At 43.1% G+C, this 16,830-nt stretch overlaps 1 protein-coding gene across 3 annotated transcripts in view; it reads left to right on the plus strand.

Annotated features, from left to right (window-relative positions):
* The window catches only part of TTC23 (tetratricopeptide repeat domain 23), a 100,846-nt gene that overhangs the window by 72,274 nt on the left and 11,742 nt on the right, over nucleotides 1-16,830 (plus strand). For all 3 annotated transcript variants that reach the window (XM_036878716.2, XM_036878718.2, XM_036878717.2), the window contains 2 exons: nucleotides 9,466-9,593; nucleotides 11,515-11,664. In XM_036878716.2, coding sequence (XP_036734611.2) covers nucleotides 9,466-9,593; nucleotides 11,515-11,664 — 278 coding nt within the window. The remainder of the gene's footprint in view (nucleotides 1-9,465; nucleotides 9,594-11,514; nucleotides 11,665-16,830) is intronic.

Consider the following 16,830-nt stretch of genomic DNA (forward strand, 5'->3'; position numbering starts at 1 on the left):
TCCTACAGCTGCAAAATTGGGCCACTCTGCTTTGCATGATTTACAGAATCAGACAATCCAATTATAGATGTATTCTGAAACTTTTCCAGTCTAAATATAGTATTAGTATTGCCTCTCCTATAAATTGAGAATGGCAATAATACCTACTTGAGACAGATAATAAGGTCTGTGAGAATTTAATGACCTCATACAGTAATAACGGCTAATACTGGGATGGTTCTAACCACGCTGCATTTATTAACTCAGTTAATCCTCAACAGCGCTCTAAGGTTGGCACAAGTATTTCCAGTTTTCAGTTGGAGAAACAAGCATAGAGAAATTTAGGTAATTTCCTCAAGGACTCAATAGCCACGGAGTGGCCACTTTGAACCTACACTCTTGACCTCCATGTTATAAGGACTGGCACTGCACGTGTCCCTCCCCACTTAGGCCTACCGAAGATTCTGTGGTGTTTGGGACAGACAAGGGACATGAGACTAGCAAAGGCAGCGCAGAGACGGGATTGGGGTGCCAGTGGGAAGGGGCCAGTCCAGGAGCATGCATTCGCTCTCAGCTCACCCTCTGCAACCTAAAAGCCAACTTGCCAGTCAGAATTTGAAATATAGGAGTGTAAGAATGGAAGGATACAAAGAAGACTTCCTGCAGGAGCAGGAAGTTCAGATGCAACTAGCCTTCTAGATTAGGGAAGGGGGTCACTTCTGTGAGGCCCAGAGGATTTGTTGCTTGGAACATAAGCAACAGAGACCTCAGGGCCTTGAAACCTGCAGGAATCATAGTAAGAATAATATTAACAACAGTGACAACAGTGGTGGCAGTTGAGAGATCCCTTTGTGCAGGTGCTGGTGCTCTCAGAACCATGCTCACTCAATCCTTTGACCAGCAGGGCCTCCTGTTTTACAAATGAGCTGTCACCGCCAGCCTGCTCTCCCCACCAGGAAGTTCAGTCAGCCGTATTCTCTCCACTCCTGGCTCTTCCCAAAATGAACAAAATCCCTGTCAGTCTGCAGGATGCTCCTGGACAAGCCCTTCTCTACTAATCAGAAGACCCTTGACATGTCTATCCCTTGATGCCGGGAGGAAGGAAGTTTACTGAAGCCTTATAGGCGAGTCAAGGCAAAGCGAGGAGGTCAGGCGAGCGGCGCAACTGTAGGATCGAAGCAGCTGCTTGCAGGGCAGCAAAATGAAGCCCTGAACAGGTGCAGAGAGAACACCACCCTCGCCCTTAAGGCCTCAAACGAACCATCTAAATGGGCATGTCAGAAACAGATAAAAGCAAGGAGAAACCCCACACAATTCCCATGTTACCCTGTTTGAAAGCTGCTGCTATCAGAATCCTTGTTCCCTTGGTGGCAAATGTGGGAAAATGGGCTGGCAGGGCCAGTGTTATGAGATACAGTTTGTTCTGACTCCTACCAGCAAGTGCCCCATGCAGTGCAGGCTCAGAGGATGTGTCCTGTGTCCTGGGTTACGTGCGTGGAACCAGCCTCTCTCCGATAGCAGGGGTGAGCTGGGCCCCACCCAGCCAGGAGCTACAGTGGGAGGGGGAAGGTGCATTCCCACTGTGTGTCAAGGTGTCTGGTTTTCTCTCTGCTGTCTCCTCCCTTGGCCGAAGTCCCCACAGCGGGATCTGGAGAAACCCCACCAAGGGCTGAAGTTTCTCCAGGCCTCTGCTGCCTCCAGCAAGAGGAAAGGAAAGGGGAGATTTAGAACTTACCTTTGTCTAACAAGTAAAGAAGATCCCCTGGGACCAAATCTGCATGTTCCCCTGGGGTGCCAAGGAAATCAGTGTGCACAGGGCTCTCAGCTCTGCTCCCCTGTGCAGTACCCTTTTGTGCTGAGTACAAATTTTTTGTTTGTTTCAAAGAGTTGCTAATGAGAAAAATTTTTCACTGGGGGATTCTCCATAGCCTGCTTGCTGAATGCCCATTGAAGGTACTGCCGTCTAACAATCAAAAGGCTACTGGCCGAGAAGCCAGTGTGTTTCGGCCTCCATGCTCAAGCTAATCCCTTTGCCCTGGGCCTTCCCTGAATGCCTTATGCAGGCAAAACTGCCCTAGAAGTCACACAGGATTGTGATTGCATAAGGTACTCCCGATTCAGGCTCCTGGAATGTCACCAACCTGAGCCTGGCCAGCTTCCCCAAGCAGCCACAGACAAACTTGGTATTAACAGCTCTTCCAACCCTGCTAAGTGTTCAGGGCACTGGCCTTGTGTTTATAACCCTTCTTCTAAAGGATATTAAAATGAAATGGGCTGAAGCCAAGTACATTTCAGTGTAAGCCTTTGAGAGGCAGAGCTTGTTGAGCACAGGCGGCCTTGTTTGGAAGTGGCCCCATCTGTGGCCTGGGCTTCAGCAGGCTGGGGAGCTCTGCGGGGTCCAGAGATGGCAGATCTGAAGGGGCTCTGCTCCGCCAGAGTCCTGGGGCTGGGCGGGGGGATCCCTGGCAATACAGACCAGATTCATGAGCCTGGGGTGTGCTCCTGAGATGTAATTCCCTGTGCACAGGTGTGTACACCTCCCCATCCCCCATTGTCCAGCCTGTCCCCACATGTCACATAGTAGACATGAAATACATCAGTATCTGAAGCTAGGCACTGTAACTCAACAAAGAGTCCCCTTTTTTTACCCAGCGTGACCCTCCTTTTTGTCAGCTCCTCCTTCTGTGGGCTACCCGTGCAGCTTGCCCAGTGCTGGGCCCTGCTCCACGCTAGCCCATGGCCCTGCCCGCTAGGTGGCTGAGGGGCTCCTTGGGCCCTGTGTTCCCAGAGAGACAGAAGTCAGACAGCCTCTGGCATGTGCGCATGCTCAGCTCTAGTGGGCGCCTGACACATAGCAGGGCCACCTGAGATAGGGTGCCCTTCACGCCCCCGGCCCTTCTTGGCTGCCCTGCTGCCCCCTTGCCCCACCTCAGCCCGAGGCCCCCAAGTAGGGCTGGTGGTGCAGTCCCTCTGGTGGAAACGAGTGGAAGCCGCTGCTGGCCTCGCCCACCCACCTCGGTCCCTTCCTCCTCAGCCTTCCCACCCACCCTGAGCCCTGCATGCTCTAAGAGACCCTCCCTCAGCTCCTACCCAGGGCCCATTTCTTATTACAAAACGCCCAGCCAGCCTGAGCCTGGCCTGCCCCTGAGCACCCTAAGCAAAATGTCACTGTCCACACCTGCTCTGTGCTCAACAGGCCAGGGGAGAAAGGGGGAGATGCAGAAAATGAATCCAGAAAGGAAAAGAAGCCCCTTGCTCTGTTCCCACCAAGTAGGATGCCCCCCTAGAACCCTGGGAAGTCACTTGTAAGCCCATCTGGAGTATTGGGGTCCAGTGTGTGTCTAGGGACACCCTGCGAGTTAAAGGGAAAGCAAGGCCCATACAGAGATCAGGCACTGCCTGCTTAGCCACACTCCAGAACCAGAGAGCGAGTGTCATTGTGGGCACCCCATCCCTGGAGGTCCAGGGAGCCAGAAGCCCTGGAAGATGGTCAAGTGGGGGCTGCAGGGCATGGCAGCTCTTGGGGGCGCCAGAGGAGTAGAAGGGGCGGCCTCTTCCTCACCCTGAGGCTGTGCTGTTGGTCTTTCTTCACAGAGGGACAACCTGGGGCAGAGAGCTGAACCCACATGAAGCTCTGCTTGCAATCTGCCTCTCATCTTGTGTCTGAGCACAATGTCTGTGGCTTTGTTCCTCTCCCAGGGAGGGTGAAGTACATGTGCTCTATGATAACCATCTTTATGAGGCTCCAGGTTTTCACTTTGTGCTGGCTAATAATTCCTACTCAGAAATTTCTCAGAAAAACCTATGTTATTTATACCCTGACTTGGCTTCAAAAAGGATTTTAGGGCAGCTTCCTGGTAGGGAGGACCTTTGACGCAGGCAGATCTCCGTGGTGCCTGAGTGCTTGGTGCCAGGCATGTGCAGGCACTTCAGATACGCTGCCCTGGGTGAGCCTCAGCCCGCCCGCCACCGTCCTGGTCGCCTCACTCTGCTGGTGCAGACCTGTTCCCAGAGATGGCCGTGGGTTTCCCGGGACCACACGGCTGGTGAACCATGTGGCTGCGGCTCCCAGAAGCAGTCCAGGCCCTGTGAAAGCGTTCCTCCTGAAGAGGGCCTGCAGTGTGGACCACTGAGGATGCTACCAGGAGGAGAGAGCCTGTCCTGGGCTTTGTATGTCCTCAGGCTACCCTCCTGGGCCACCACCCGCCTCTCCTGCCCACCCCAGGCCAGCATGGCGCTTCAGGGCAGCTGCCTGTGCAGAGCCCACGCCGCAGCTCCCAGCGGGGCCTAAATGGGCTCAGTCTGTTTGCTGGGTTGATGGCGCTGCTCTGGGTGAATGCCAGGCAGGGATCTGAGACTTTCCATTTTCAAATTCCCTGGTGTCCATAATACTGTTGCAGTTGGTAGAGTGCAGACTACTTCCCAAGACTGTTAGAAAAGGTAGTCGTCACATGGTGCAAGCAGGCCTCCCTCTTAATGAACGTTGTCCTCACTGTTCCAGCTCTTGCCTTAGGACAGCCTCAAGATAATGAGCCCAGGGTTACTAGAATTCATTTTAATTAAAAGCCTCCTGACCTCCAGTGTGTCAAATCATAACCCCACATTCCTCTTGCTCTTTGAATGAAGGCTTGTTTTCTTTTGCCTGTGAATGAACATACAGAACGCTGTCTGACAGGGCCTCCGGGGACGTTACGCTTCCCTGCCCACCGGGCCACACTGCCTCCCTCGCTCTAACTCACAGACATTCCGTTGGAGTGAGAATGGGGAAGATGAATGGCCTTGCAACACCTGTGCCACCAGGGCTCGGATTTACAAGCTTAGTCATGCCCCTGTGCTTTAGAAAATGACCTCATCTTCTGCCAAGGCCACCAGCCTCAGGTTGCAGAGAATTCTAGAAGCTTTTAGTTAGGATGGCCATGTCTAAGAGTGCTGAAACTGCTGACTCTTTGTGACCCCACACCCAGCTTCAGGGCACAAGGTCCACGCTGCGAGGTGGCATCCCACCCTGCTGTGACCTACTGTTGCTCTGGAAATCCTGTTGTCACTTGTCTCCAGTGGACCTCCTAGGGGATGCCCCCCTTCAGGAGAAGAGACTCTTCTTATTAGGGAGTCACTCCTTAGCTGTAGTAATAGGACACATTTGCTCTCCACTCAAAGACCAATCATATGGCTCGTAGTTCAGAAAGCTAATTTGGGGGGTGTGGAGAGGTAAGGGAATAAGTCAGGGTCTTGCAGTAAAGGAGTTTTCCTATGTCCAAAGTAAAGATAAAAGTGGTTTCATATTTATAGACAGAGAAGGCACACACAGTGAATTCCCTAGACCTTCTAGTCCCAAGCTCTAGGCTGTTCTGATATACGAGGGTCCTGACGTGATGCCTGACATGTAGTCAACTTATATGTGACAACAGCTCTCAGAGACCCCCCCTCTCCCCAGTCTGACATCCACACCTCTGCTCTGACTATGGGACTCTGCAGGAATGGAAAGGGGAAAACTGGACTTTTAAAGAAACTGAGGACTCTGAAGTGGACCCACTGCATTAGTCACACTGCCTTAGTTTAAGTAATAAATTCCTTCCTCCCTCCCCTCCCTTCCTTCCTCCCTCCCTCACTTCCCCTCCCTCTTTCCAGTATGTGCTAACAAGCATCCTCTGGAAAATATGAACAGGTCTCCCTGAGTTAGAAGTCAGGAGCCACTTACGCTCTAGTATAAGTTAGGCCAAGCAGCCTCCTGTCTCCCAGCATCCCTGCGAGAGCAGCTACACTAAGGGAGAAGAGCGTGTGGCCCTCAGGTCTCGGGGACCAGCCTAAAAGGGGTGCTTTTGGGGGCAGTTGGTCAGCATGTGACCTCCACGGGAAGGAATACTAGATCATTACAGGAAAGGGGCCAGAAAGGTATGAAGTGCGTTTGTGTCTGTTCTGTCTGACGGACGGGCTCCTGGCCCGGGAAGGAGAGGGAAATGTTTTTGGTCTCCTCGTCCAACTGAGCATGGCACCTCTGGGCTGCCAAAACCCGGGGTCTGAACCTCAGTGTTTATCTGTTCAGCCCAACTTCTTCCTATGCCCTTCACATCCGCTGGTCTTTACTAAGGTCTCATTTCCAGAGGGACAAGGCTGAGAGACCCAGAAAGATCTCTATTCTTAAAAAAAAGACTCGGTTACCTTCTTTGGTTAATTCCCAATTAGACAGAAAATTAATGTATCAAGAGTGTTCTATTCCTGAATATCCCCATTAATTTTTAAGTATGAAATGTTCATCTCTGTAATGCTTTTAGAATTAAAAAAATGCCATATCGTCCCCACATTTGCTGTCATCAGATTATCAGAGTAGCCCAAGTTAATACTTGATTTGAACACTGAATCTGTAATGTGTTCTCCCTGAGTCAGCTCCAAGTAAGGAGATGTAACATTTTCCATCTGATAGAACTTTGTTCTACTAAGAGAACATTTTGAGTAATTCTCTGGAAATCTATCTGCATGTCTGGCAGTGGACAGACCCCCATTGAAAGAGTGGAGAAGGGGACTCCAGTTCAATCGACTTTTGTCTAGCTAGAAATTCCAGAAACAACCTCACTCAGACCTCTCTAGAAGGCAGCACCTCTCAGAATTCCTGCTTCTGTCTGGTACCTGCCTAGATTCCAAGCAAAGTAAATCTTGCGGAGAAACAGAATTTACTTGAGACCTATGTTCCTTTAGGTTCCCTAGATTTGGCAGACAATTTCCCAAGTATTGACTAATATCCTTGCTAAAAACAGATCACATGTGTGTACTTGACTCATTTCTCCAGACCCTACATTCTCATTGTGAATCTCAGATGTGTTCTCAGAGCTCTTGAGGCATGCAGGGTCATGTACCAGTTTCCTGCATACCCAGTTTCCTGTGCCTCTTGGCTGCTCTGTTTACATAGTGTTCCCATCCTCTTGATGTCATCTCTGCTTCCAGCGTACCTAGGATGGGTGGTCCTAGGAAGCAGGCCCATAATTACAATTCTCAAAACTGTCCCTATAGTTAAAATGGTTACAATTTATTGCGCACTGATGAGGTGTTAGGCATATCATCAGGTATTTGTAGGCATTAACCCATTTGCTCCTTACAACAACCCTATGAGGGGGGCACTAGTATAATGTCCCCGTTCTCGGGTGAGGAAACTGAGCCCACCATGTGACTCACCCAGCTGGAAGGCGGCAGAGCCAGAACCTGAATGCAGGCAGCCTGCCCGCTCTCCCACTCGCTCCACTGCCTCAGGAACCACGCTCAGCCCAGGCCAGCCCGGTTCTTACTCCTCGTGAGGCTTCTTCAGCATTCGCATCACAGTATGAGAAACATGAATCCAAGGGCTGATTCTTTGGGAAAGATATTAAAATAAATAAAAACACTTACTGACCCAATCAGGAAAATAGGTAGAAAGCACAAATACAAAATTAGAGGTGATCAAGGGGAAATAACCAAATATAGGGGAAATCTAAAGGAGCAAAAGATAATGTTTTATCTTTTTGCTCATATTTATTTGCACCACAGAGTACACATAAAATTTCCAAATGGAAATGTCAAATAGACTACTGTACATGTCTGATAATGTTCCCCAGCAAACATTATACACTGGTCCTGTGTCACCATGAGATCATCCCTATCTCCGTCAGGTGCCTCAGTGGTAGTCCCACATTCCCGGGGGAAGAAAACATCACCCTTTCCTCTGCTAGAGCAGGAGTCCCAAACTTAAAGCCTGTGGGCCAAAGCTAGCTCACTATTCATTTTGTAAATAAAGTTTTCTTGGCATAAGGTCAGGCTCATTCATTGCTGTATCATCTCTGGCTGCCTTCATGCTGCAACAGCAAAGTTAATAGTTGCAACAAGAGACCATATGGCCCCCAGAGCCTAAAATATTTACCATCTGGTCCTTTGCAGAATAAGTTTGCTGACCCCTAAATGAAGCCCTGTATTTCTTTCATTTTCAGACTAGTTTCTATGTTAATTTCTTGGTTCAGAATTTCCAAACCAAGTAGATGATGCAAATTCAGACCTCACATGTGCATGCCCTATGTGTGGCATCCCAGTCTCTTTCAGATATTATTTCTCTAGCCAAGGATGGCCTCTGGAGGGACAGTCCTGAGGTCTCCCTTTGGACCAGGGCAATTGCTCTTACCTCCATTTTAGGTATTCCTGACACTATTAGTTTTCCTTCGCTGCACAACAGATTACAGTTGCTTACCCACCCATTTATTAACTCACATTTCTGCAGTCTGAAGTCTGGCACAGTAAGACTGGCTTCTCTGCTTAGGCTAAAACCAAGCTGTCTGCCAGCTACATTCTCATTTGGACCATGGGACCCTTTTCCAAGCTCATTCCTATTACTAGCTGAATTCAGTTCCTTGTGATTGTAGGACTGAAGTCCCCATTTTCTTGCTGGCCGTTGGCCGGGGACCTCTTTCTGCTTCTAGCGACCTCTCTTGGTTCCCTCCATCTCAGCAATGGAGAGCCTACTTCTGTCAAATCTCTCTCACTCTTTGAATCTCTCTGCCTGCCTTTTCTCCCATCAGCTGAAGAAGACTCTGCTTTCAAAGGGTGCATGTGATTAGCCCTTTTCAAATCTTGCTTTCATGAAGTCAACCGTGCCATATAAATAACCTCATCACAGGACTAATATTCACAAGTCCTACCCATAATCAAAGGGTGAGGGTCATTTGGAGTCATCCTAGATTTCTGCCATCACACTGGCTTTTTGCAGGCAGCCATTGTATCTTTCTACCACCTACAGGCCTCAGGCCTCATCTCCAGTCCTGCTCAGGCTTATAAAATCCCAGCCTTACAGAATATACCTTTTTTTTCCGACACCCATGTGGACCGTTCAGTTTCAGCTCCCATCCACCCCCCGCTCTGGCTTTCAGTTCCTTCTTCATTTTTCCATAACTGAGGTTTTTCCCTTCGTGCTTTCAAGATTGGCATATATTTTTAAATATTTTTGTTATATTGTAACCAATGTGTTTAAGTGTTTGGAATGGTTGGGTTTCTTCCTTCAGCAGCATATCAGCCATATTTTCCTGAATTTTAATGTTATAAAAACTATGTTCCAAGATTACAATCAGAGTGCATCAAAGTAAGTGGGTCCTTGGAGCCCTAACCTCAGTGAGGAGCAAGCATAGTTAAAGGAAGAATTACAAGTTCATCAACTGGAAAACACACCTATGGGTTCAGGTCTGGGGGAAAATTTCCCTATTTGCAGTAACTTTTCTTACTGTTTCGCTAGGAGAGCTCAGGTGTATGAAAATCCAGGAAACTAAATTGCCATATCCTTCTGAAATCTAATCTTTTCTGATAAAACAGGCAGATCAATAGGCAAAAGACAGTTTCCTTCACTGGGTTCTTTTGTCCAAATACTTTATAAAATATTAAATACCTCCAAAGAGTGCGCACCACTAAAAGCATATTTATTGTTTCCATTTCAAATCTGCAAGCAGTTTTCAAAGTTGTTGTTATGATGCTTTTCTTCAGATGTGGCTGAGCAGCATTTTCAAGAGAGCATGTCTAATCTTAAGGATGCTGAAGGGATGGGAAAAGCCAAATTTCTTTCCATTCAGGATGATTATTGCCATTTTCTACAAGTCACTGGACAAAAAGAGGTGAGTTTGGACCACAGCTGACCAGTTACCTATGTGGGAGGCCCGTATAAACATCCAGAGGGCTGCTGCTTCACTCTGCAGTCCTCCATTAAGCATCTCCTAGGAGCCAGGCATGGGCCAGGCTCCACGGGGACGGGGATCCATAAGGCCAGGTGGCCCCTCTTGGGCAGCTCTGCATCTTCCCATTCCTACCTCGTGATTCACTAGTCTTTCCAAGCGGTCATCTGCAGGCTGTTCCCTGTGATTTTCTCCCATAGTTACTCACCTTTTTAATTGGGGGGAAATAGTCTTGACTTAATAGATTAGACCTGGGTTCTTGAGGATTGTTTTCTGAAGTTGTGGACCAACCATGCATCTGGCAGAGTAATGGACCAAGGCGTCTCCCTCCGATCTCTCTGCAACTTGGTTTCATTTATGATGATGATGGTGGTATCTACTCATTCTCACAAAGTTCTAGGAAGATGTATCTGACAGCCAGAGAGCAGCGCCCTGCAATAGCGCCAGGGCTCAGTAACTGGCAGCTATGATTATTATCATCACAATTAGGCCCTCAGCGTACCATGGGCTTCTCCCACCTCACACCCATGCTCCCGGTTCCCCATGCCTTCCCAGCCCACCTCAGACCTATGTGTTCTTCACTCCTCTCCACTCAGCTTTTCTAATTCTCAGAAGTTGACACAGTCTCTCTTTTCTCTAAGCCCATGTGGCATCTCTTCCATTGCCATCTCGACATGCCATTCAAGTTCATGCATATCCATCTCCAGTTTCCCCAGTCAGGCTATAAATGGCCTTGAACACTTCATTTAGGAGAAGGACTCTGGCTTTTCTTTCCATCTTTGGCGCCTCAAAGCCTGGCAACCAAGTTCCACAGAAACGCTGCCAGATCCAACCCTTGCACCATGCTAAGTCCTTCCTCAAAGACAGTGGGAGGGGGTGCAGTCCGAAGGATGGGGATGGGCTTTAGCATTAATCACTTCCCTCACATATAAAGGTGGGTCATACACTTCCCAATTTACAGTCTCTCTGCCCCAGCAGTGATTCATCCTCCCACCTAAGAAAAGATGTATCAGGAGATCCGTCAGGAGAAATGTGGGAGATGGACATGCAGGATTTTCCCTTTGTATGTCCTGGTGTCTGGCTGAAGAGATTAATATCTGAAGAGATTGGTTTCTGACCAACTCATGTTTTTTATTCCATGTTGGTGTAAATAAATCAGATTAGTCAAACAAAATGTCAAGGGCATTTAAGTTTTTACCATGTTGGAATGTTTGCTTTTGGTTTCCTAAGCTATTTCTTATGAGAAACAGAAAACCCTGGGATAAGTTCTAGATGTTCTGTAAGTAGATAAATTGCCAGGAAACTAGTTTTCACTTATGTAAGAAAGTCGTTGTGCAGAGAGGGAGAGGAGCCTGCTACTAAAAAGGATTAAAATTACTGACTGATTCAGATCTCAGGTCCACCACTGATAAACTGTCTGGGTGAATATCTGGACTGCTCTGTAGCTCAGTTTCCTCCTCTGTCAAATGAGGATTAAAATTGTACTTGTCTAAAGAAGACAGTGATAATTACATGCGCACATACATGTAAACTGTTTAGCACAGTACTTGACACATGAGGAATGCAATACATGTTAGCTTCTGTTCTTACTACTCAGCTGAAATGAATTCCTTTAATATCTGATGTGGGTTTTTCCTCCAGATGTCCTTTATACATTTAATCTTCATAGTTCACTCCTTCTTTCCCCACATATGTTATTTCCTGTCTCCTATTTAAAGAAGAAAATAAGCTCAGTTCATGAAACACTTACCCAAACAATTCCCCTAAGAAGTGAAGGTATACATAGTTACATATTTCTTGAGAAGCATTGATGTTTATCCGTCTTTGAACTTCCTAACCAGACAGCTTCTTGTTCTTTTCACAGAGGGCGACCTCCATCCTGAGAGAGTCCCTAGAAGCCAAAGTGAAAGTGTTTGGAGATCTCAGTCCCGAGGTGGCAGAGACATACCGGCTCCTGGGCAGGGCTGACCTGGCGCAGGGCAACCGGAGCGGGGCCCATAAGAAACTGAAGAAGGTAAAGCTGAAGCCAATACTAATGCAGAGAAAGGCCTTCCCGCCCTCCCGCAGGTCACATTCTCTCTCTCCACCATGCTCTTTTTAAATGAAACTTTATTATAAGTGGCTTATTTCCATAACAAATAAAGATCACTTTTGCAGTTGACCTAAGCTAATACTTTTTGGATAAAAAACATAGAAATCCTTGAGGGGGATTAAAGATGGCGGCGTGAGAGGTGAGACAGAGAACTCCCAAAACCACATATAATACGAAAATATAGTTAATACAACGAATGTTCAAAGAGCAACAGCTAAGAAGGCTGCATGAGACTGCATACACCTCGAGAACAGAGCAGACCTCACAGAACAGGAGAGTATATCAATGATACCTTAATAAAAAAAAAAGAAAAAAGAAATACCTAGGAATGCACTTAATCAAAGAGATAAGAGAAAAAAATATATATATAGTAATCCTTTTAGACACATATATTTTTTAATGAATTATCAATCATTTCTTTACCATGCTCATAATTTAAAACTCTCACATAGTGTAATTTATTGATCTTTTATTTTATTTGTACTCTTTCTGTTTATAGAGAAATTCTCCTGTGTCTTCTCCTAATACTTATTATGTTTATTTCTTCTTAAATGTGGAGTTATTTGTGTGGATGGTGTGAGATATAGATCTAATGTTATCTTTTTTCTAGCTAGCCAGTTGTTGTCTAGCACTCTTTTATTAGAGACCAACCATCTGTGCTGCAGGGATTTGAGATAACACTTCATTATATACTACATTTCCATATGTACTTGAATTTATTTTCTGGATTTCTTTTCTAATCCACTTATCTCTTTGTTTATTCAAATCCTAGGACCTTATTATCTTAATACAGATATTTCATAGCATGATTTAATATCTGGTAGGACTAGACTTTCCACCTTTTTTTAAAATTGAGGTATATGATTTAAAATGCACAAATCTCAGTGTTCAGTTTGATGCATTTTGACATGTGGAGACATTCTTGTAACCATCACCTAGATCAAGATTTTGAACATTGTCCCGAACTTGTTTCCACCTTCACCTATTTCACCCATATCCCACCCCCATTCCCGTGGCAACGACCAGTCTGTTTTCTGTATCTATGAGTCTGTTTCTGGTTTTTTTGCTCATTTGTTTTGTTTTTGGATTCCACATATAAGTGAAATCACACGGTATTTGCCTTTCTCCATCTGACTTATTTCATTTAGCTAATACTCTCTAGGTCCATCCATGTTGTTGCAAATGGCAAGATTTCATTGTTTTTTGTGGCTGAATAACATTCCATTGTATATATGTACCTCATCTTCTTTATCCATTCACTACTGATGGACATTTAGGTTGCTTCCATATTTTGACTATTGTAAATGATGCTGCAGTGAACATAGAGGCACATATATCTTTTCAAATTAGTGATTTTATTTTCTTTGGGTAAAATTCCAGATGTGGAATTCCTAGGTCATAGGGTATTTCTAGTTTAGTTTTTTGGGACACCTCCATACTGCTTTCCATAGTGGCTGTTCCAATTTACTATCCTCCCAGCAGTGTAGGAAGGTTCCTTTTCCTCTACATCCTCACCAACACTTGTTATTTCTTTTCTTGTTGACATTAGCTATTCTGACTAGTGTGAGATGATACCTCACTGTAGTTTTGATATGCATTTTTCTGATGATTAGTGATGTTGACTATCTTTTCATGTCTGTTGACCATTCTTACATCATCTTTAGAAAAATATCTGTTCAGGTCCTCAGCCCATTTTTTAATCAAATTATTTGGTTTTTTGGTATTGAGTTGTATGAGTTTTTTATATACTTGGCATATTAGCCCCTTACTGGATATATCATTTGCAAATATATCCTCCCATACTGTAGGTTGCCTTTTCATTTTGTTAATGGTTTCCTTTGCTGTTTTTATTTTGATGTAGTCACCTTTGTTTATTTTTGCTTTTGTTTCCCTTGCCTAGAGAAACATATACAGGAATAAATTAGTAATACCATTGTTTAAGAGTTTACTATCTATGTTTTTGCCTAGGAGTTATATGGTTTCAGGTCTTACATTTAGAACTTTAATCCATTTTGAGTTTATTTTTTGTGTATGGTGTAACACAGTGATCGAGTTTCACTCTCTTGCATGTAGCTGTCCAGTTTTTCCAGCACCATTTATTGAAGAGACTGTCTTTCCCCATTGTATATTCTTGCCTCCTTTGTCATCTATTAATTGACCATATAGGCATATTTCTGGGCTCTCTATTCTGTTCCATTGATTTATGTATCTGTTTTTATACCGGTGCCATACCGTTTTCATTACTATATCTTTGTGGTATAGTTTTAAATCAGGGAATATGATATGCCTGCTTTGTTCTTTCTCAAGATTGCTTTGAGTTTTTGGATCAAAGATCAGAATATTTTGTGATCCCACAGAAATTTTAGGATTATTTGTTATAGTTTTGTGAAAAACGCAACAGATATTTTGATAGGGATTGCATTGAATCTGCAGATTGTTTTAAGCAGTATAGCCATTTTAACAATATTAATTCTTTGTATCCATGGGCATGGAATAGATTCCCATTTATTTGTGTCTTCTTTAATTTCTTTCATAAGTGTCTTAGTTTTCAGATTACAAGTCTTTTACCTCCTTGGTTAAATTTATTCCTAAGTGCTTATTATTTTTGATGCAATTATAAATGGAATTAACTTCTTAATTTCTCTTTCTGCTAGCTCATTATTTGTATATAGAAATGCAACAGATTTCTGTGTATTAATTTTATAACCTGCAATTTTACTGAATTCATTTATTAATCCTACTGTTTTTTTGGTGGAGTCTTTAGGGTTTTCTGTATATAGTATCATGTCATCTGTAAATACTGACAATTTTACTTCTTCCTTACCGATTTGGATGCCTTTTATTTCTTTTTCTTGTCTGATTGCTATAACTAGAACTTTCAGTACTATGTTGAATAAAGTGGTGAGAGTGGTCATTTTTGTCTTGTTCTGAATCTTAGGAGAAAAGCTTTCAGCTTTTGGCCATTGAGTATGATGTTAGCTATGGGCCTTTCTTATATTGAGATATGTTTGAAAGAGTTTGTTGAGCGTTTTTATCATGAGTGGATGCTGAATTTCCCACATATATTTTAATCTCCCTAGGATATCTGGTTATCTAGATATTATGGCATGTTTATTTTTCCACACGAATTTAGTATCAACTTATCTACCTCCATAAAAGATTTGGTGTTATTTTTTTGGAGGATTGTGTTACGTTTAAATGAACTTATATGGGAGAAAAGACATTTTATGATGTTGAGTTATTCTACCTAAGAACAAGGACTGTATTTATATTTATTCATGTCTATTTTAGTATTATTCTGGCACATTTAAAAATATTCCTTATATAGGATTTGTACATTTCTTATTAAATTGATTTTTAAGCATTTTATCTTCTTTAATGCCATTATGAATTGGGTTTTATCCATTATAATATCTTTTGACTGGTTTTTATGTATATGAAGACTGTTGGATTCTCTATATTAATTTTATATGCTGCTAACTTGCTTAATTCTTTTCTTCCTTGAGTTAATTTGAGAATGGATTCTCTCAGATTTTCCAGTATACATGATCTGCAAATAACTTTACCTTTTGTTTCCAATTATTATGCCTCTAATTGACTTCTCTTGTCTAATTATATTCATTCATACCTCCAGTACAATAATAAATAATACTGGAGATGATAGGCATTCTTGCCTTGTTCCTGATCTTAGTGGAAATGCATCCAGTGATTCTTCATTTAGTAGATGCTGGCTTTGAACTAAGCTTCATCTATATTTTATCATAATAAGGAAACATCCAACAATTTCTATTTTCATGATATTTTTTATTAGAAATAAATGCTGGATTCAAAGGCTTTTTCATCATCAATGTAATAATTAGATGACTTCATAGATCACTTAATGTGTATTTTATTATAATATTGAACTTATCTTGCATTCCTGGAATAAGTCCCTTTAGTTATACTGAATTATTTTCTCAATATCATGTTGATTCTATTTGCTAATGTTTATTTTAGGATCACTACACCAATATTTGTAAGTGATATTTGCTTAAGTATCATAGTTACATTTCCTTCATAAAAATAATTTGGAGTTTGACTTTATTTTCTGTGCACTGAAAGAATTTATGCAGTATTAAAACTATCTAGTTTTTGAATGTTTGTACCTCCTGTGAAACTCTTTAGGCCTGAGGGAAAATTCCTTGACAATTTTCTTTATTTCTACTATGAAAAACTTGGTCTGTTGAAGCTTTCTGTTACTAATGGAGTCATTCTGGCAAACTGTACTTTTCCAGGTAATTATTTCATTTATATTTTTGGATAGATTTGTATAGAGATTTGCAAAGTAGTCTCATGAACTCTTAAAATTTTTATTCTTTTAATAGTTATTTTTCTTTTGTAATTTCTTAGTTTTATTTTTGGATTTTCTTAGTTTTTTTCTTGACTCAATTAGTGATTTGTCTATTTTGTTAACTTTTCAAAAAAGCAGGATTCTAATTCCATGGGTCAATTGCCTTCCTACTCTCTATTTCATTAATTTCTCATTTTATCTTTATCATTTCTTTCCTTGTGACTCATTTTTTTTACTTTGTTGGGAGTTTTTTCTGTCTTTTTGAATTGGGAATTTAATTCATTTGTTTTAATTTTTACTGAAACAAGTGTTTAGGTTATGCATTTTCCTCTTATTATTGTTTTAAAGGGATCTCATTAGTTCTGTCATCTTGTATTTTCATTACGTAAATTAGTTTTTAAATGGGGAAAGCCTAGGAAACTCAAAATAACATAACTGGCCAAACCAAAAGAATTTACTTTAGTTCTGAGCAGGCTGTCTTATAAGTAGAGCATTGTTGTCTTTTGACAACTTTTCTGATTCTGCTGCAAAAGGTGGCAGATTTGGTAACATGTGTGGCGCTCATTAATTAGTGAGATGACACATACATCTATTATCATTTAGTCATCTATAATTATTTGGCACCTTCTATGGGCGAGTTACTGAGTGAGGCAGACCTGGGGAAAAACAGTGACCAAGACAAATACGCTTCTTGTGTTTGTGAGCCTTTCCAGTCTAGCCAGGAAGATAAATTAAACCAAACATTTCAGATAATTGAA

The sequence above is a fragment of the Manis pentadactyla genome, chromosome 18 (genome assembly GCF_030020395.1).
Source record: "Manis pentadactyla isolate mManPen7 chromosome 18, mManPen7.hap1, whole genome shotgun sequence".
NCBI lineage: Eukaryota > Metazoa > Chordata > Mammalia > Pholidota > Manidae > Manis > Manis pentadactyla.